At 39.6% G+C, this 19,920-nt stretch overlaps 1 protein-coding gene across 1 annotated transcript in view; it reads left to right on the top strand.

Moving 5' to 3' along the window:
- Positions 1-19,920, top strand: part of LOC144728592 (V-type proton ATPase 116 kDa subunit a 1-like) — a 219,928-nt gene that overhangs the window by 93,886 nt on the left and 106,122 nt on the right. Inside the window, exons 14-16 of the mRNA XM_078608129.1 lie at positions 101-219; positions 799-1,012; positions 1,443-1,544. Of these exons, the coding sequence (XP_078464255.1) occupies positions 101-219; positions 799-1,012; positions 1,443-1,544 (435 nt within the window). The remainder of the gene's footprint in view (positions 1-100; positions 220-798; positions 1,013-1,442; positions 1,545-19,920) is intronic.

Below are 19,920 nucleotides of genomic sequence, written 5' to 3'. Positions count from 1 at the left end.
GCATCTTAAGACTTGCATAATCAAGAGCCATGCTTGGCACATCGGTTTGAGACTGTACCTATAAAAAGTCATATATTGCGGTGGCTTTTTCTGCATTTAGATTTGGAACTTGGCCGCCAACAAGCTCAATTTCCTTAACCCGTACAAAATGAAGATGTCGGTGATCGTGGGCATCACCCACATGGTCTCAGGGATAATCCTCAGCCTCTTCAATCACATGTGAGTCCCTTCTTTCGAGTCCTGGATTTGTTAAAATCTGTGTCCACCCACAGAACCGGGCGTGGTGGCACATGCCTGTGATCCAGCATTTTGGAGGCAGGTGTTGGTGGATCACAAAAAATGTGAAACTTATAAACTCGCTGGCATGTGAGGTGGCCAGGTGATGCCAGTACAGCCTTTAGGCGTGGGGTTTGTCTCCAGGTACTCTAAAATTACTTTTTACACATGAGTTCATCATTCAAATAGAGATGACTCCTGAAAAAGTCTTGATACTCAGTGAGGGTGTCCTGGAAATATAAACTACATTATTATTATTATCATGTTTTGTGTTATCTTGTTGTGCTGAAGCTATGCTGAAAGTATATTCCCGCTGACATCGTATAAAATGATGTTAGGTTTAACTTACTACATATAGCATATTTTAGTTTTAGGCCAGGTTTGTTGATAACATTGGTGGTGGATTATTTTCTGCCTATCCTTTTATGCTGTTGTTAGTGCAGTGCCTTAAGCCCCTTTGTTATTTTTCGTTCTGAAATTAATGTCGCGTGAAATGTGTGTTGGTTGATCTGTATATTGCAGATATTTCCAGAAGCCATGGAACATCATATGTGACTTTGTTCCTGAAATGATTTTCATTCTCGCGCTGCTTGGATACCTGGTGGTGCTAATCTTTTTCAAATGGATTGCGTACCAGGCTAAAGAATCCCAACATGCACCCAGCATCCTCATCAACTTCATCAACATGTTCCTCTTCACCTATGACGAGAAGTTTGTGCCAATGTATAATGGACAGGTAAACTATGCAGATCATTGGTGTTCCTGATCAATTGGTAAACTGTGAAAAAATGTGTGAAATTGTTAAATGACTATATTGGGTGTAGAGAAAAATATAACTGTTCCACCTAGACTAATGCTAAGTATTTATTTATCCAAATTTTAGTAATTAAGTTGATTATTTAATACATGAAATTCAGAATTACATACATTTGTGGAATATTAACACTGAGAGGTTATTTAGAGTAGGAATGAGCACACAATTGCTGTTATCAGCCTACAAACTAGAACATGTCCCTATATTATAGACGTTTGGCTGATTCGGATGCTTGACTGAAGTCACACTTTGGCATAATAAAGGCAGGGTCAGTTGCCCCTCTGGGTCTGACTCGTGCGTGTCTAGGACATGCCCCTTCATGAAGTGGCATTTGTTTGCGCTGCATTTACAGAAAGAGGTGCAGATGTTTCTGGTGGTGCTGGCCCTCTTATGTGTCCCGTGGATGCTGCTCATCAAACCGTTTGTGCTCAGATCCCAGAACAAAAGCATGCAGGTGAGCTCCTTGTCCTTCTCATGGCCCCATGCCCATGTTGAAAAACAACTGTGTGCATTTCGATTTAAAGCTTTCGTGACTGCAGGGATTCATCTTCTTGGTTCTTTCAGTAAAGTCACGTAGAAGGGAAATAATAAAATAATAAAAATAAAACATAATAAAATACAATTCTCACGACGTTTCGGCCACAACGCAAGCAGCCATCCTCAGGTGAAGAACAGGTCTGTCGGAAAGACAGCGTCTGAATGAACACCACCAAACTGTGTGCATGTCTATCTTGGTGGGACTCTGTGTACAGCCCATGTGATCGAACAGTGGTTTCCAGAAATTGTGACCAAATATGGACAGTTAATGTTAGATCTGGGAAATCCCTTCTGCAAACTATTCAATTGCTACGCTTTCATACAACCGTTTTGCAAATGACCCCTGTAATGTAGCATCGCAATTGATTCATACAGGAATGGCTTGGTGTTATGTGGAGCTACATAGCAACCGTCTACTTATCATTCGCAGACATGTGTTGCTCCTTGTTTGGCATTACACACAAATTATATTCGAGGACATATGTAGCGATTTATATATTTGCACATTCTTGGTGGAGATAAATGGATAGAAAACCTTATGTATGCTTAGACCGCAGTTCCTTTGTGTTTCAAGTATAATCGAATCACCAAACTGCATGGGATATGTGCCTTAGCTATTATATTATAACATTTATATATTCTTTGCACGTAAATACATTTTATTGATGGATTTCAATATTCTGCCCTATTAACCCAGTGACCAGAGTTGAATGCCACTCACACCCAAAAACAGTGGTGAATTATTGAATGGGTCCAGGGCCTCCCCTACATCGCCTCAGCCTTAAATGAGTACCTGGTGCAGTGTGTAAATATCAGCACTGGGGAGACAAAGGCGCCTGGGCATGGTGATGGCCAACCCAACCCCTCATGTACCGTGCCGGCCTTCATAGGTGCTCGCTAACGGCACTTACTCCAACAGCCTGTTAAGCGCTATATGGTGGGTCTTTCTCTTTGTATATGTGTGTGATACGTGCATGCGCAAACATCACTGTTGTTTCCGTTTGTTTAAAATATACTGGAAAAGCAACCAGATGCATGTCACTTATCAGCTCCGGTAATTATATATCCATGCCACAGAGTGCAGGTCTGTCAATGTAGATCTGAACGTATTAGACATGCCAGCAGAGCTATGCAGTTAAACGCCCTCTGTATATTGTCCAGTACTAATATTTACAACGTTTGTGCAACTGAATTACTTTAAATTTGTATATTTATATAAAAGAACCATATTTATTGCAAAGGAGCCACTCTAAATCGTTTGTCATTCTTTTTGTGTAAAAAGTTTAATGTGTAGTCTAAGCATGGTTTTGTGGTTGTGTGCCTGTGTGGGTGCTCTGTGCTCCATTCAATATCTGCTGCTGGACAATTTCTCATCAGAATCAGCACAGACAAGTTTGTGTAATTGTGTTTGCAATGTTTAAGAAAAAAAAATTGCATGGAAGAAGCCATTTTTATATAAATTCGAGTGAAATTTGTTATGATATATTGTTGGTGCCAGCATATCCACTTTATCATTCTTTGGTATGTTCCAACATTACTTAACAATAATAAAAAGTGTTTTCCCTAACATACATTTCAGGAGGAATGTATTAGTACATAGCTATGTTTTACTGTGTGAAGCATGTCATATTACACAGAGATGAAATATGAAACTTCGTTTATCACAACATTGATTAATTGTGTCCTTGAGTGTGATTGTTTATGTGTGCGTATATGCGTGTGGGCAGTGGTGGTGCAGTTGTTAATCGCGCTGTGCAACGAACTAAGTGATCCAAGTTCGATTCTCGCCCATGACCAAAACCGTGGCGAATATTTGAACCAGTTCTGAGCTTCCCCTAAGTCAGCTCAGTCTTATGGGATCTTCTAGTGCTGTGTGTAAACATCAGCACTGGGGAGACGAAGGTGGCAAAGCATGGTGTTGACCACCCACCCGCTCGTGTGCCGTGACGGCTTTCCTAGGCGCTGCTCACTAACAGCACTTCCACCGACAGTCTGTTTGGGCAATACGGGGGATCTTTGTCTTTGTTTTGTGTATACATGCATCTGTGTGTTAGATAAATAGGTCCATGGTGAACATGAAACTTTACATTGGCACAAAGTATGACTTGTGTGTCATAAAAAAAAAAAAGTCTTGTAATGCTATTTATTTTCGGTGATTCCACGTAATCGGCCACTATCATTTCTACTGTATTTCTATTAGAGTATTATACATTATTAGTAGTCACACTATGTACGTTTTAACTCCAAAATTGCGCTTCGATGTCGGGGGCACTCTTCGCAGATCATCTAACACGCAACTCACCATGATAATAACTCCTAAAATTCACAAGTAATGTGTTGCATAAAATGTCGAAAATTTTTAGTCATGCCCTTTTTTTAGTTGGTTTTATGTATTAATATAGAAGGGGCATATGAAGATATATAGATTCATATACAGGCATGTGTATCTATACAAAGACAAATATCCCCTGTATAGACTGAACATATTGTTGGGGCAAGTGCTGTTAGCGAGCACCTATGAAGGCTGGTACAGCACACGAGTGGGTGGGTGGCCAACACCACGCCCGGCCACCTTTCTCTCCCCAGTGGCGATGTTTATAAGCTGCACCAGATACTCATTTAAGACTGAGTTTACCTAGGGGAAGCCCAAGACGGGTTCTATACACACGTGTTTACATACATACGCTCGTATGTATACATATAGAGGCATATAATACGGTTTAGATTGGATAATGGTCTATTCAATCTACAGCGACTTAGGGTCCACACTAAGATTATCGAACAGTTACTAAGAGAGATTCAGTTCGCTGATGGTTGTGCCCTCATTTCACACACACACGAAGAAGACGTCCAGAAAATTGTGGATACCTCAAAATGCTTCGGTCTGACAATCAGCCTGAAAAAGACAGAGGTTAGACAGCACCAGGTCATCATTATTCCGAGTACTGTGATCTCCCCATCATATTTGACAATACACCTCTCAACCTCGTGAGAAATTCATGCTATTCGGGTAGCAAGTGACCAATCAGTGTTGTGATGGATGACGAGACCACTCATTATGTGGCAGAAGGTGGCATTTGGCAGGCTCACCCACAGGCTCTGTAGAGAGCGTGGTGTCTGCCTCTGACCCACGCAGTTGTACTCACCTCAGTTCTCTATGGCTATGAGACATGGACACATAACTGACACCACATCAAATAGCTAGAGAGCTTTCACCTTAGCTGCCTAAAATCCATCTGCTACATTAAATGGCTGGACAGCATCCCCAATACTGAAGTCTTTGAGAGGCGCCAAATCCCTGGCATTGAGAGCATCCTCATTTGGGCACAACTGCACTGGGCTGGACATCTTTGTACATAAATGCTTGCCCTGCTACATTGTTATATAAGGATATAGTACTTATATCTACATAGAGTATTATATACTGTACTGTCATCATACTCTTTGGTTCTTGCGGTAAAGTCACGTAGGTAGAAAAGTAATAGATCACAACGTTTCGATCGCAACGCAAGCAATCGTCATCAGGCAGAAGAAAGAGGGAAGCTGCTGATGCAGGCTGCTTTTAAAGGTTAGAGATGGGCGTAGCACCAGAGTCATAAACGACGTGGGGGAGGGGGGCTAGTGATGTTAAAGTGAGAAATGTGCATATAAAAATCGGAAAAAGCTCGGAAAGAACCAGAGCCACTTCGGAGCAAGCAAACGACGATGGCTGTGTTAGTTAATGTAATGTTTACACAGTACATTTGCATGCAAATTTCTCCGTTCTTACGTTTACATGCAGTCCTCGATGTGACGGCACGCTGCGAGCTTACATTGACATGCTAATCACATTTACACAGTAAATTTACATGCAAATTTCTCACTTTAACATCACTAGCCCCCCTCCCTCCCACTTCGTTTATGACTCTGGGGCTATACCCATCTCTAACCTTTAAAAGCAGCCTGCATCAGCAGCTTCCCTATTTCTTCCGCCTGATGATGATTGCTTACGTTGCGATCGAAACGTCGTGATCTTTTATTTTTTCTACCTACGTGACTTTACCGAAAGAACCAAAGAGTATGGATTCCTGCAGTCACGAAAGCTTCAAATAAAGATTGTACTGTCATCTCCACACGTATCACGATCGAGAGGAACCTTTAGCTGCATGACTACCCTTGTTCATGATAAAACAAAATTGTTGAATCGCATATTCTGGGGTTTTTGTTCCCTGTTGGTGACTGTGACAGCGCCGAGAGTGTTGTGATTCTGGAATTAGAGGAGAAAGATTTGTAGAGTTTCGCTGGATTCTGCATTTACAAGATTAATCAGTTTGGCAATCGTCGGCATTACTTGCTATACATTTATTGGCAATTCAATATAATTTCCCCCCCCCCTTAAATTACAACTTAAAAATAACAAAAAAAGGAGTTAATTGACAAATAACTGGAAAAATGTAAAAGCAAATAACTGCAGCCACTTGTGGTTTTTTTTCCAGGCGTAAATGCAAATTGCCTGTAACCTGATTAAATAAAGAGCTTTTGCGGGAATTGATATGTACAATATCACTTTCCCTACAAACGGAAAACAAGCCGATGAAATTAAATATTGCTGAGCATTTAATGTGTCTTTTAAATGCAGCCAGATAACTTAGTTTCTTTATTTTGGAGATGACACGTTTAGTGCAGCTTTTATATCACATGGATGATTTCTCGACAAATTGAAAAGTATTATAGCTTATAACTATAGAACAAGGACAAAGCATTGCATCGGCTAGCATATTTCATTACTATGTTTGTGCTGTACTCTTCCATCAGAAAGTGCTACAGTTAATTCACAGCAGAGATCTATATGCCATTCCTTTAAATATCACCTTCCCTAAGTACTTAGAAAAACTTGCAATTGCTCACTATGGACCAGCGCTGCCTCATTAGGCAGAGTGCTTTTGTTACACAACAGTGTCATACAAAGCGATATGTGCAGTGTTGTGGACATGTCCCTGTCTTGAAGAGCCTGAACGCTCCCTGGTGTGTTTGCATGCTCGATCTGTATGCGCTGGAGCGTAGCGTGTCGGCACACAACGCGTGATGTGGAGTATTGCCACCAGCATGTCAAGCAGCCTGCGAGTTCTGCACAAAGGTGATCCTCGCAAAGTGTGTTCCGATTACGGAATGTCACAAGGAATATGTATTTAGCCTTGTGTGGCCATCCCATGGGTTATCCTCCCATTGGTTTTGTGTGTTTATTAAAATAATACTTTAAAATAATGTAATTGTTTGCAGATGATAAGCAAATGGAAAGGCAAAATACAGGTTGTCATCCTAGGAATGCATGTTGCACTTCTTTTGCACCGTACATAGCCAACCGTGCTAATCGGAGGTGCAGTATGTTGATGAATTGTATTTATATGTAAACATTTAGTAGATGCAACCACTGGTCTTCCTTGATGATGTCCACAGTTATAGCATGTGGTCCAGAAACATTCCTTTCATTTATACTGTGAAGGGCAGTGTGTACGTATTCAAGTGTAACATCTGAAGCTCTCTCCCTCTTAATCTGCACAATATTCCACCACCAACTCAGATTCTACAATTTTTATCGTAACACTTATAAGGCTTGTACATTTAATACCGTAAACTTGAATTACATATTTTACACATATGTAGTGACATCGCGGGATGTCACTGGGTAATGCCAGCCGTAGAGAGGCACGGCGTGCGCTGTATTGACATCGCGGACACCTCTAGGATGTGGGTGTAGTACCGGCCCTAGAGGGGCTCGGTCAGCGCTGAGTGATAGCGCTGAATGGCATCACGCTTGGCGTGCAGTGCTAGCCCTACAGGATAGGGTGTGGAAGTGCCGGCCATAGGAGTGGGGTTACTATAGACCATGGCACTCCGGTTGACCCGAGAGGACACGTGACTGGTTATGTCTACAAAGGGCCCCAGGTGGGGGCTAGGGGTGGTCACGTGGTCCAGGTCGAGATCCTGCTAGAGGGTTCTGGAAGCTTATGTCCTCTACGCCGCAGAGGACATAAGCTGGGTCCACCAGAGGGACCGGCTGCTGTTGTTCATCTTGAAGAATCTACGTTCTACGTTCTTCATCTTACAGTCTCCAACACGTGGACCGGGACCCAAGTTGTGGTCCGGTCCGTTGTAGCTAGTCACGGTGTAATTAGTGCAGTTAGCCTGCTGGTCCACCACCATAGCTTGTTATTCTGTTAAGGGTAGTTACCCCGTGTGTTGGTGTTAATTAATGTGTTGCCTCCAAAGAGTATGTCTGCGACTCAGTTTAACTCACTACACATGTATTATACATTCTCTAGTGCTCTTCATTATGCATTATAAATTACATAAAATATTCCAAAGTATTTAACATCTCATTTACAAGATTATATTGTTTGACTGGGGTTTTTTCACCATTTCATTTACGTTTTTTATATTTTCTTTAATTAGCTTACCAGGTCTGGTTAAGTGCAAATTCTGGCTATCCGGGGTTATATTGTATCAAATGACATTATGCTTGACCTTTGTATGATATGAAAATGCATTTAAATCAGTGGAACGGTCATCAAAGCTCTCAAAAAACCTATCTCTATCATGTGCTATATTTCCATCTTTCTCCCAAAGATATACTATTTATACTAGGTTACTATTTGTGAACTATTTATACTATTTGTGAACTACCAGTGACAGAACATGTTTTTCAAAGACTGAATTGGGACTATAAAGGCCTATATACAAATAGATAAAATATTAACCATCTGAGATTTGTTGTGTTCTTGCCATTGACAACATCTGGGAATGCAGCAGCATATGGCTAAGAAGCCTCACTCTGCTGATGAAACAAAGAAGGTTGAAATCGGTACAGAGATCGATTGTTTAAACAAATGCTGCTTAATAATATTGGTGTGGCTGATAGGCTAAAACATTTGCATTTGAATGCGGAGTTCTGATTTTACATGTTTTATATGCTTTTGTATACAGCGAGCGTAGTATAATAATGAAAAAAGGCTGCTAAGTGGTGCTCAAGATACATATGACCGAAACAAAAGTCACATATAATAAGTTCACTAAACAGTTAAAGATATCTTTTTGAGAGACACAACTGGAAAACAAGTAAGAGTATGTATATAAAGGACAGTTATGGAAGGTAGACCGGGGTTAAATTATTACAAATATATCTAGATAAGAGCAAATTGGAGTGCTTTTGGAAAACTGGATTTAATCATCAAAAGAAACATACTGATGTGCCCAAATAAATAAAAATCCAGCAGCCCCAGTTACTTTCTATGACAGATGGATCAGAAGCGTGGACACTGACAAAGCAAATGGAACAAAATCTGAAAAGTGCACGTAAAAGAATACTTGGAATCATGGCAATGTTTTAGACATCAGCTTTATCATGAAATCGTGAGACGGTGGCGACTTGGTGAGGCCTTTATCCATGATTGTTCGTGACTTTACCGAAGATAATGATGCACAACATTTAGTATGTGCATATGATGTTCATGTAGTGTGTATCTTTCAAATTAGTCATTGATTATATCAAGCAAATGCAGGGGCTCTACAACATCTGTTAATTTCAAATATCAATTTTGTCTTCTGTTAATTCCATGTTTTATATTCCCCATCTTGCCCTGCCAATTCCATGCCTCTGTAACTAATCATGCATGTTTATCATCAGACCATCGCTGCTTTGTGTATTGTATTACCATTCACATTTCCCACTCCGTTTCCTTTAAATTTAACACCATGTCAGGAATGACACCCGACGTGCATCCCACTGCACGTGTTCAGCACAAGATAGTGTCCCCAGACAAAGGGGTCATTCCCTAATAGATGCAACAGCCATCTGTAACAGTAAGGCTAAAAACCATGAATCCCATTTTAGTTTTCACGTGCAGTATTGGTGAAAATCAGCATTGTCATTAACACTGCCTCTAACCTATTGAAGGCATATAGATTTCATCCGTCACAGTCAATATTTCCTGGCCACATGAAGGCAATTAAAAAAAGAATCATTTGAAAAATATCCTTGACCTGCAAGACAATATTGAGCTCGTGTCCCATTCAAATGAAATTCCCTTATTTTGTACATGTCCAGCGTCTTTAAATTTAGTGAAACCGTTTTTCACAAGGAATTTTTTTTGTTTCGTAGAGGCATTAGTGTTAATATTTGTATGTTAGAGCAAATAACTACTGCACCCATTGTATTGTGCAGTAATTTGCGATCCTGAATGTCAATTTCTTCTTATGCAATTACCATTTCACGTAGGGGTTACGCTTCTCAGCTGCAGTGTAATACGGGTTTGTGTCACCACATAATATACGGAGTATAACAATTTCTCCAATGGTTTCTCATCGGTGCACGTGGATTATTTTGCTGCAAAAGGATACATCTCTTGACTTAAAACTTTCGTGACTGCAGGAATTCATAATTTTGGTTCTTTCGGTAAAGTCACGTAGATAGATTTTTTTTATTTACATAAAACATTTTTTAAATAAAATATAAAAGCAAAAAACCACACCGTTTCCATCGCAACACAAGCGGTCTTCATCAGGCGGAGAGACCGCTTGTGTTGTGATCGAAACGTCATGGTTTTTTGCTTTTATTTGTAATTTTTATTTATTTTTTAATAAAACATTTATGTTTTACTTTTTTTTTCTATCTACGTGACTTTACCGAAAGAACCAAGAATATGGATAAATCTCTGTTTATTATTATCTCCAGCCACTTTACCGTTAAGCAGTGCAAGGGGCCTCTCCAAACCATTGACGGCATGCAGCAGAAAAAAACAAACAGGAGCGCATAGTCATGGGTTACCGTATTCGTGCCTGTAATGCTAGAACGGTGAACGGTGTTCTGCCGAATGACTCCCGCGGCTATCCGAACATAAGTTATCTGGGCTCATACCTTATCCGTATGCGTTAACCAACGGACCATTAGAGCCTTGAAGAACGTGTATCCTTTGGCCTTAAAAGTCATTGCTCGAGTCATTAGCGTTTTTCTTGTCAGACACACTGGGAAAAAAGGTTTTGTTTTTGGAGAATGGTGACATTCTCCAGCAATAGGCAGATGACTGTTGTAAACTTAATCAAAATTAAAGTTTTTGTGCGTACTATTGAAATGTACAATTATATATACACACGTTCCTTATTGTCGTATTGTGAGTGTGCTTCTCTGCATTAAATTACACTGTGTTAGTGTGTGTCTGCATATAAATGTGTACGTGTAAATACAGCGCCTGTATGCATTGTTAACATACATCACTATGTATGTATTCAGAAAGTAACTCTCATCACAGACAACATAAGCAATTAACGCTTCATCGTAATGAATGAAACATATTAATATTTGGATTAATATCAATGCATCTCATCAAAGCAGGCTATCTCTGAATTATGAATGTATGAATACACCTATACACCTAAGACTGTAGTGTGGTCGACAGATAATATGTGGACAGGCACACAGACTGGCAGAAGAAAGACAGGCGAATCGTCAGACAGCCAGACAGAAAGGCTTGGTTCACAAAAATACCGTCACTGAAACAAGACAACTTTTTATCTCTGAGGAAAAAAAAATCAAACACGTGGCCCATGAACTCATTATAACATATTGGACAGGCTTGTCTGAAGGGAAAGGGTGAAAATAACAAGTATGGCGACTTCTGGTGACATTTTTTATGTGGCTTAATGACCCCTATATGCTGTAATAGTTCACATGCTGGTGTCAGCATGACACGTAATTGGCCTAATAGTGGTACAGGCTTCAACATGCTGCCCATACATCAGACCTCCATTGCTGCCGGCTGCGGCTTGTGTCCAGGATGGTGTATTGATTGGGCTGCCCCCATGATACACATTGACAATTGATTCAGTGACGCAGTGTCCGGGGTTTGGAACCGCTCACTCTCTGTTGGTTTGCCTCGGGCAGGCCAATGACCGGACTTTCATTTGTACCTGAAATTACATTCACTCTGGCATTGCTAATATTTCATTCTTCTATGTTTTAATTTTATGTTACTGAATATATATATTTTTAAATTAGATTTCATGCTTGTTCAGCATTGTTCTCTTCGCCTCGTGCATATCTCTCCAACCATTCACTACCTCATCCTCGTGTTTTGGTGCAATATGCCTGTTTTTGGTGTAATATGCCTGTTTATTTTGTTAATATTGTTAACGTTTGTTATTTAAGCACTACGTTTGCCTCCACCTTTGACGCGTTCTGTTCCGTTGTTGTCAGTCCCTCTGTACAGATTACTTTGATGTTGTTGTTCTGTGTTGATGCACCACGGATCTCCCTCGCAAACTAGCTGGATAACTGGCTAAATAGGACCTTTCGTGTAATAAATCAACATTGATTGTTTTTTCCAGTGAACTTCTTTTGGAAATAAATACATTACGTCTAAAGTTTATTCGGCAAATATTGATTCTGCACTGCTCCGATTCTTATGATCAATTATCCATAACTTGTGCATGTGTGAGCAGAGCGGCTATGATAACTACAGGTGCAAATGGAGGTATACACATATACAATTCAGGACTGATTGCCTGGTTAGATGTTCCTGCCATGAAATAAAATCAGAATCTCATTGTCCTTCAATGCCATGCTTAACTAAATGTCAAATGAAATCATGAAATTGTTTCCAAGTACATTGCTTGAGTGGGTTGTTTTTCAACAAAACGATATTCTGATTGCTATTGGAATGAACACAAATTCCATATTTTACAAAAAAAATATTATAACACTTGAAAAAATCAATCTATAAAGAATGCATTTTTGGCACATTTCATGAACCTTTATGCTTATTTGCCATTCTTTTGAATTAAAGTATTTCTGAAAAAAAAATAACCCCAGAAGATATTTTGTAAAGCAATTACATTTCTACAATGATGTCTCTCTTGTACTGAAATCTAAGAAATTTAAGTTGTGCCAGATTACTCACAAGTTCATGGACCGCTTGGGCATCCCAGAAATTACATCAACATGCAGCATAACGCTGCCTCCGAGTGCAATGGACGTGGGAATGTGGCTCCAGTGATCGCTCCCTTGGTCCGCCATGAATAATTCATTTGTCCCTAGCCTGGAAGGTGACCTTGTGATTCGTCACAATCGATCCGTGCTGCACAAATCTGTGGTGTTTGCCCCTGGGCAGTGCAGCACAGAGGGACAGTGAACTGAGGGCTACCATATTACTGGGCTTCTGAGTCACTTAATTTAATTTCCTTTATGGCTTTTTATGTTGTAAGCTGGGTTTTTTCTGTGTATGGACCAAGATTTATATAAAAGACATGTTATTTTTGGAAGTTGTTGTTGTTTGCGATCTTGTGCATTGCAGAATAATATTTGTCCTGAACAACATTAGTTTATGTCACAAACCATTCCATCAATATGTTTATTTTCTGATATAAATGTTCTTAACATTAACATTGTTTAACCAGTAAAGCCTCACCGAGTCTCGTTATTCTTTTTCAGGAGGGTCCTGAGAAGTTTTCGCAGTCTAAAACGATAATTGCTACGTTTAATCCCAATCGGATGACTTGCGGTCATGTTTCAAATTTGGTCAATTTGAACCATAAAACCCGCCCACAATGGCCTACTCTACCGAATTACATCAATGGATCGTTAACATTCCCTCTGAAGCATCCGACGCATATTTTAGAGTTCAATACACCCGCAGTAAAAACAGGGCAGCTACTGGATTTGAACAGCGAGCCTCAGCAATAAGCAGTGAATGCACTACAGCCCAGCGATGTCACCACCCAACATCCTAGCATTGTTTACCAGAACATTGCACTGAATAAAAGCATCTAGTGAGGATCAAACTCTTGATGTAGCTTGCAACAGTGTGAATTGCATTCAGTATTCAAATACAATAAGATTATGGTGTAATTGTGTTAATGTCAGAAATGGATATACGGTGTTACTTTCCTGTTTGTGGTTACATTTATTTCATACATGCAGCTGAAAATGCTGTGGACATATCCTGAGTGGCATTTGTTGCAGGATTATTAAGAGCACAGCTTTCAGACTCTACAGGTATATGAACGTACAAATTGTGCTGGTATTACAATCACAAATCCATGTTGGTCTCTGGTAATGATGCAAAGCTGTTGTAAGTAGCTAGGCAACTTGTGTCGGATTTGAAGGACAAATCTGCTCTTGGCTCAGTGGAGGTGCTCAGTTGTGTGATGCAATCGGCTACAAGGGTTATTTTCCTTGTTTATGAATTTAATGCACTGATTTTTTAAAATCTCTGCATCTGCAGTAATTTCAACCATTAAAAAACAATAATTTGAGTTTTTTTTTATTTGTTCTTGCTTTTTTTGAATTATCTTTTAATATGCCAGGACACTCTATGTAAATTTAACTTGATGCAGTTTGTGATTACATTAACATTGTTGTGCCAAATAAAATGCACAAAGCCAACGCATTTTATCACGCATTGTATATAGTTCCCCCTGGAATTTTGTCAACTCTATAATGTTGACTGTAATATTTGTGGCTAGAAATTGTGGACTGTGGTCTAAAACATTCAGCTGTCAATTATTTTAAATTTATTTAGTGCAGATGACGTCTAAACAATGTCTTGGGAATTAATCTAGCTATTCCCATGGTAGCATTAAAAAAATGTGCTGATAGATTTGGTCGTAGAAGGATAATTATAATACATTCATTAATTATAATGAATGGAAATTTCAGTAATTGGAACACTTGTGATTGTTATAAATTAAACATGTTTTTACATATTATTTGATGATGCCGGATTGGCAGTGATGCACAGGCACAATACAAAAATAAAATCAACACATTCGTCAATCACACTGCTTTGAAAATAAAACATATATAATCAGTGACGTTTTTGGCAATGACCTGTATTCATAGAGGAATGTGTTGCATATTTTGTACATATTATGTCAATTTTTTCAGCCAATATTAGAATTCATAGTTAATGTTTGGCCTTATTATCATCTGGCCTAAACTGCATTGTAAGACCCTCCGTCACCTCTATAATACAGGTTTTTTTGGGTTAGATCGCGTAAATATATAAATATGTCGTTAAACCCGCCACCTCCCAACACAGCCAATTAGTAAGGTTTTTCGCATAAACAGAACATGCCAATTTGTTACTAGTACAGCACACCAGTGTGTTGGAGAGCAGAGCCACAACATTTATAATCTGAGTACAATATTTCGACAGAAATTACAATCAGCATCATCATTCAACAGCCAGATTTGTGGAGAAATCCTCCTGTTTCGTTCCTTTATATATGTTTACGCGATTTAACCCAAAAAAACAAGATTAGGGATGATATTGGTCGCGAAAGCCTATGTGTTAAACCTCCACCACCTGACATAGTGAAATACATGATATTGTCATGTGTACCAGTGTTTAATGCACCATTTAGTTTCGTTTCAGCTCACAAGTAAGTTGAACAGCAATTCTGACAGCCAAATTTTGCAATTACACGTGACATATCTCTCGAAACTACACCAAACATATTCAGGACACGATGCAGGAAGTCAGAATAAAATCTAGGAAGTTAGAACGAATTTCTGGACATTTACAATAAATGTTAGATTCAATGATTAAATATACTTGTTAGCTGATCTTATTCCTCTTACAATGATACAATTTATATATGCAATGATATTGTGTCCTGGGATTCTTAACTTAAAAATATTTTGGTGTGAATTTTGACTTCAAAATGCATTATTGAGTAGCTGGACAGCTGTGTGATGCAATTACAATAAGTATGGACAGCACCTACCTCGGCATCCGTCAACCCCTTGCATTATGCATTCGGAACTAAACCTTACAGACTTCAGGAGACTGTCCCCTTCCAGATCCACTGAGCAATGCACAATTTGAAGTACGTCAATACAATGTAAAGCCAACAAAAAATCAACACGTATAAAAACATGCTAAAATATGTGCATTAGTTTTGCAATGAGAGCATTCATGAAATATTACACCTTGAAGTGTTTTGTGGATACATTTTTACTGACAAAGCTCATCTAAAAACTAAGCTCTGGTTTGCTAAAGCTGTTATTTATTGGAAACTACAATTACTAGTCGTGGATTTACAAAAAATATACAATTGTAAAACTTCCTAATAATTTGTAATCCAATAAAACCCCATAATATGTATATTTCAGTAGATACGATTATTTCAAATTGTGGAAATATTCCAAGAAATTTCATTTGAAAACAATTACAGATTGGTGGTCGTGGATGAAAGAAATAATAACATGCTTTTAAAAAGCCTGCTTATAGATTATATATATATATATTTTTTTAATGTAGGGAACTTAGGTTGGCTGGAAACGTAACTTCATACAGATAGGAATGCACAGATCATGCGTGGAAGGTGGATTAAAAGGTCACCACTGGGTGCTTATGGGAGATCTCTAGACATGCAGCGTAATATGTAAACTCCAAACCGCTTGCCATCTTAATGGCACTTTCTTAGATCGTGCATTTAAATATACGGTGGCCATTTTTCATTATAAATTAGACTTAAATGTTGTATTACTTCTTTATATTTTGTATTGGTTCCTTACAGAAAGAGAGTAATTGCATTAGTGTTCTTCTTTCGTATGGCTGATATAAATCCAAAGCAACAACTAACATTTTACATTCCGGTGGTCAAGCCAGACAATCGCGTCAGGAGCAGCAGAGTGTATCACTGTGATGCTTCCTTCATGTTTGTGGATCGGGCATTCATCGCTATATGTTGTATGATCTGTTCTGGATAACCACAGTTGCACATTGGAGAGTTTTTAATTCTCCATTTGTATATCAGTTATCCGCATCTGCCATGTTTTGTGCGGATGCGGTTTTAATGTGGACCATGAGCTGCATGGAAGATCAAAACCAGGGATAATCTGCGTTGGGTCTTTCACGACGTGTTTGTGAGTTATTTTGAACTCCATTCAGCTTTCCAAGCTTCATCGGGTTGAATTTGTATTATTTAACGTTAAGATCATGGGTCCAAAAGGGCTTGTATCACTTCACGTGATGACGAGAGACATTATTAAGTTCCTGATGAATGGGAAGGTGACTGTTTTCCTCGATTCGCAGGACTTCTGAGATGGTTGCAGCATTGCAGGCAGATGGGTGGGTGATAGATGTGTGATAGCATGGGCAGCTAGGGTGTTGGGGTCGACTTGAGGGTTTCATTGATACACCACATTGCAGTGTTCAGTTGGACATCAACAAGTCGAGTTCTCTACTCGTGCACAGTACTCGACTACAGAGTATACAAGGGCCATCGTTGGTGTCCGTAGCGCTGGTAATGATGCTCCCCAGCTTGTGCTTGTCAGTTTCTGGAACAGGTTGACCCTTCGTTTGGTCTTGTCGTCTACCTTTTCCAGGTGGTCGTGGGATGTTAGCATACAGTCCAGCTTTACTCTGAGATAGGTTGGTAAGGATGAAATGCAGTGACTGTTATTTTGTGAGGATTTAACTTAAGGCTCCATTTATGGAAATATTCTCCCATGGTGTTTAGATCTTGGTTCAAAGTGGATTCAATGTCCTCAAAGTGGTTGCTTGCGTTGCCAGGGTACGGCCATCCACATCTACAAATGTGTGTGATCCGGTTGGCAGCATTTCGCTTGTGTAGATATTAATGAGTGTTGGTGCGAGTATTGAAACCTTTAGTAACTGGAGTGATCACGCTTTGTTACCCATATAGACAGACAGTCGCCTATTGCTCAGCATCATCCATGTCAGGCGTATTGTTTCGAGGCAAGGAATGGTCCTTACAAGCTTCAGCATCAAGCGCATAACCCATATTGTGTCATAGGCCGATGACGAGTCCACAAAGGTTGCGCTGGTCTTGGATTTCTTCTGAAATCCAGCTCCAATGTGCATCACAAGTGTCAAAATTTGGTCACAGCAGCTGTATCCACTTGTTCTTCAGGGATCATTGACTCGACGGGATGGTTGATTCTCTGGAGGATGATACATTCCAAGAGTTTATAGGTCGTGAACAAGAGTTATTTTGGTCTATCGCTTCCCAGGTTGTCGGTTGGCTTGGGTATTGCAATGACCATCACCTCCTGCCATTTTTTTGGGATGCATCCGGTTTTCATGGTTTTGGTGTACAGGTTTGCCAGCCATTGGAGTCCCCTAGGGCCTAAGTTATGGAGGAATTCTGGGGGGATGCCATCTCTACTGGCAGCCTTGCCAGCAGCCAGACTCTCCCTCACTACCTCTGTGCTGATTGCATCAGTGTAAGCGCCTTACTTTCTCTGCATCAAACCTTACTTGCTGGCCACCAAGCTAAGGCTAAGTCTCGAAAGACCTAAAGAGTGCTTCCTGTATACAACTGTGTTAACCTTCTTCCCTGTAAGTCTGCTATTTGATTAAACTCACTTCAATGACGATACTAGTTGCATTGCGAAGTCATTTATGGAAATGACTACGTTGCATCGTTGTGCAACTTGGCAGGGTCCATTACCTAGCAGTGAACGCTGTTTCGTCATTAGGGTAAATAATGCTTCTTAGTCTTAGCTATATCAAATCCCATGCAACCATCAGTTTAAAATAAATGATTAATTCAAGTGATTAATATGACCAGTTCATACATGACTTAAATTAATCAAACGCAGTTGTGGAATGCATCCTGTGATATAGCTGTTTAAAAGCCATTCTGGCAAAATGGAATTTACTGTTTCTCTTGATGCTTCTAAACAGCATTACTATCGTGATAACATTATATCGGGTCAAAGGCAACAGAGAAAAAGACTATTCTCCAATCTAAATAAACGTCAACTGCATTCCTCAGTGTGAAAATGGAAAGCATTTTTACAAAGCTGTGATGACCAAAAACAATTGTCGTTTGCTTTGTTGCGACTGATGCAGTGCGACACAGCATGTGGCTTTGCTAGCATGCAGCGTGGGTTTGCAGCACGCCTGTCTGGCAGACAGTAGTCCTTCAGCTGATTTCTCCTCAATTACAGCCACGGCACTGCATTGCAACATGGTGGGGTGTCATTAAAATGCCTGCGACACTTCTCTTAGCCCGCAGTCAGTATGCCATTGACAATGCATCTTTAGACCTGCGGAAAATCACTGCCTAATAGTGTGAGTCTGTATAAATTACCCAGGAGACACCATGAGAATGTTTATGGCCATGGCTTGTGAGGAAGAAGCATTTTTTTAGATGTAAATGTTAATGTCCATACGCCATGGTGCTCAGAAGCACTCTCTGGGCCTCCTGCGGAGATGAAGATTAAACACCTCTGTTGTGGTGGGTCGACTGAAGTCGTGCCAGCGCCATCCAATTATAAGCCCTCATTTTCATCGTCTGCAGCACAGGATAAAACCCATGTACTACCAATGAAAAGGCAGTCATGAATACCTGCATCGAGCCACAGATGTATGCTTGCATTGTTAGGTTCTTCGATATTGTATCAAAATAGCAGTTTGGAATTACACAGTATAGATTTCAGCTTCATTAGCTGTAACTATATAAAGTAGAACAGAGATGTACATTTTCTAAATAAGTGCTTTGAACTATATATGAATATTGTATTTAACTACAATGTGCATTGATAACCAAATTTAATGCAGTGGCATTGAAAGTAAATATTTAACTAATTAAGATATTTTAGATTGTTTTTATTTTTTATTTGATTAAAGGACCAGTGAATGCACACTAATGAAATTCAATATTCTGTATTGACATCCAGCATCACATTGTCATGCTGAGCATTAACATATTTTACATTAATTTGCATAGGCAGCGGTAGGAGATCCTGCAGAGTTGGGAGATATTCCACCAATGTCTGCAGCTACAAAGGATTGGGATCGTCGAGGTATCTTTTCTCTGATCTTATATTAGAGCAACACAGCATTATGGATGAGAAAGGACATAGAGCAAAGAAGATGAGAACAAAGAAAAGAAAAAAATAATTAATGGGAAATGAACAACCAATGGAAATGAACAACTGCAAATGGTTGAAGAACTTAATAAAGAATTCTGAAACATTGGGCTGCAGTTACATTTAGCAAAACAAAGTCACGAATAACCAGTTCACTCTGAAATATTTTATATATAAAGTGTTGGATGGTCTAAACTGGAAAACACATGCATACCGTGGTTGCGAGATGTTATCTCCCTCAACTGGTATGCAGGAGGTCGTGGGTTCCACCCCAACCCTGACAATGTCTGTATATTTGGAGTTCGCATTTTCTCTCTTCTCTCCATGGTCACGTGGATTTTCTCCGCGTCCACCAGTTTTCCTCTACACGTTTATAAACATGCGTTTATATTACTTGGCTACTGCTATAAATTCC

Source organism: Lampetra planeri, chromosome 2 (genome assembly GCF_965212315.1).
Source record: "Lampetra planeri chromosome 2, kcLamPlan1.2.h2, whole genome shotgun sequence".
Lineage (NCBI taxonomy): Eukaryota > Metazoa > Chordata > Hyperoartia > Petromyzontiformes > Petromyzontidae > Lampetra > Lampetra planeri.
This window is presented reverse-complemented; position numbering and strand designations above follow the sequence as displayed.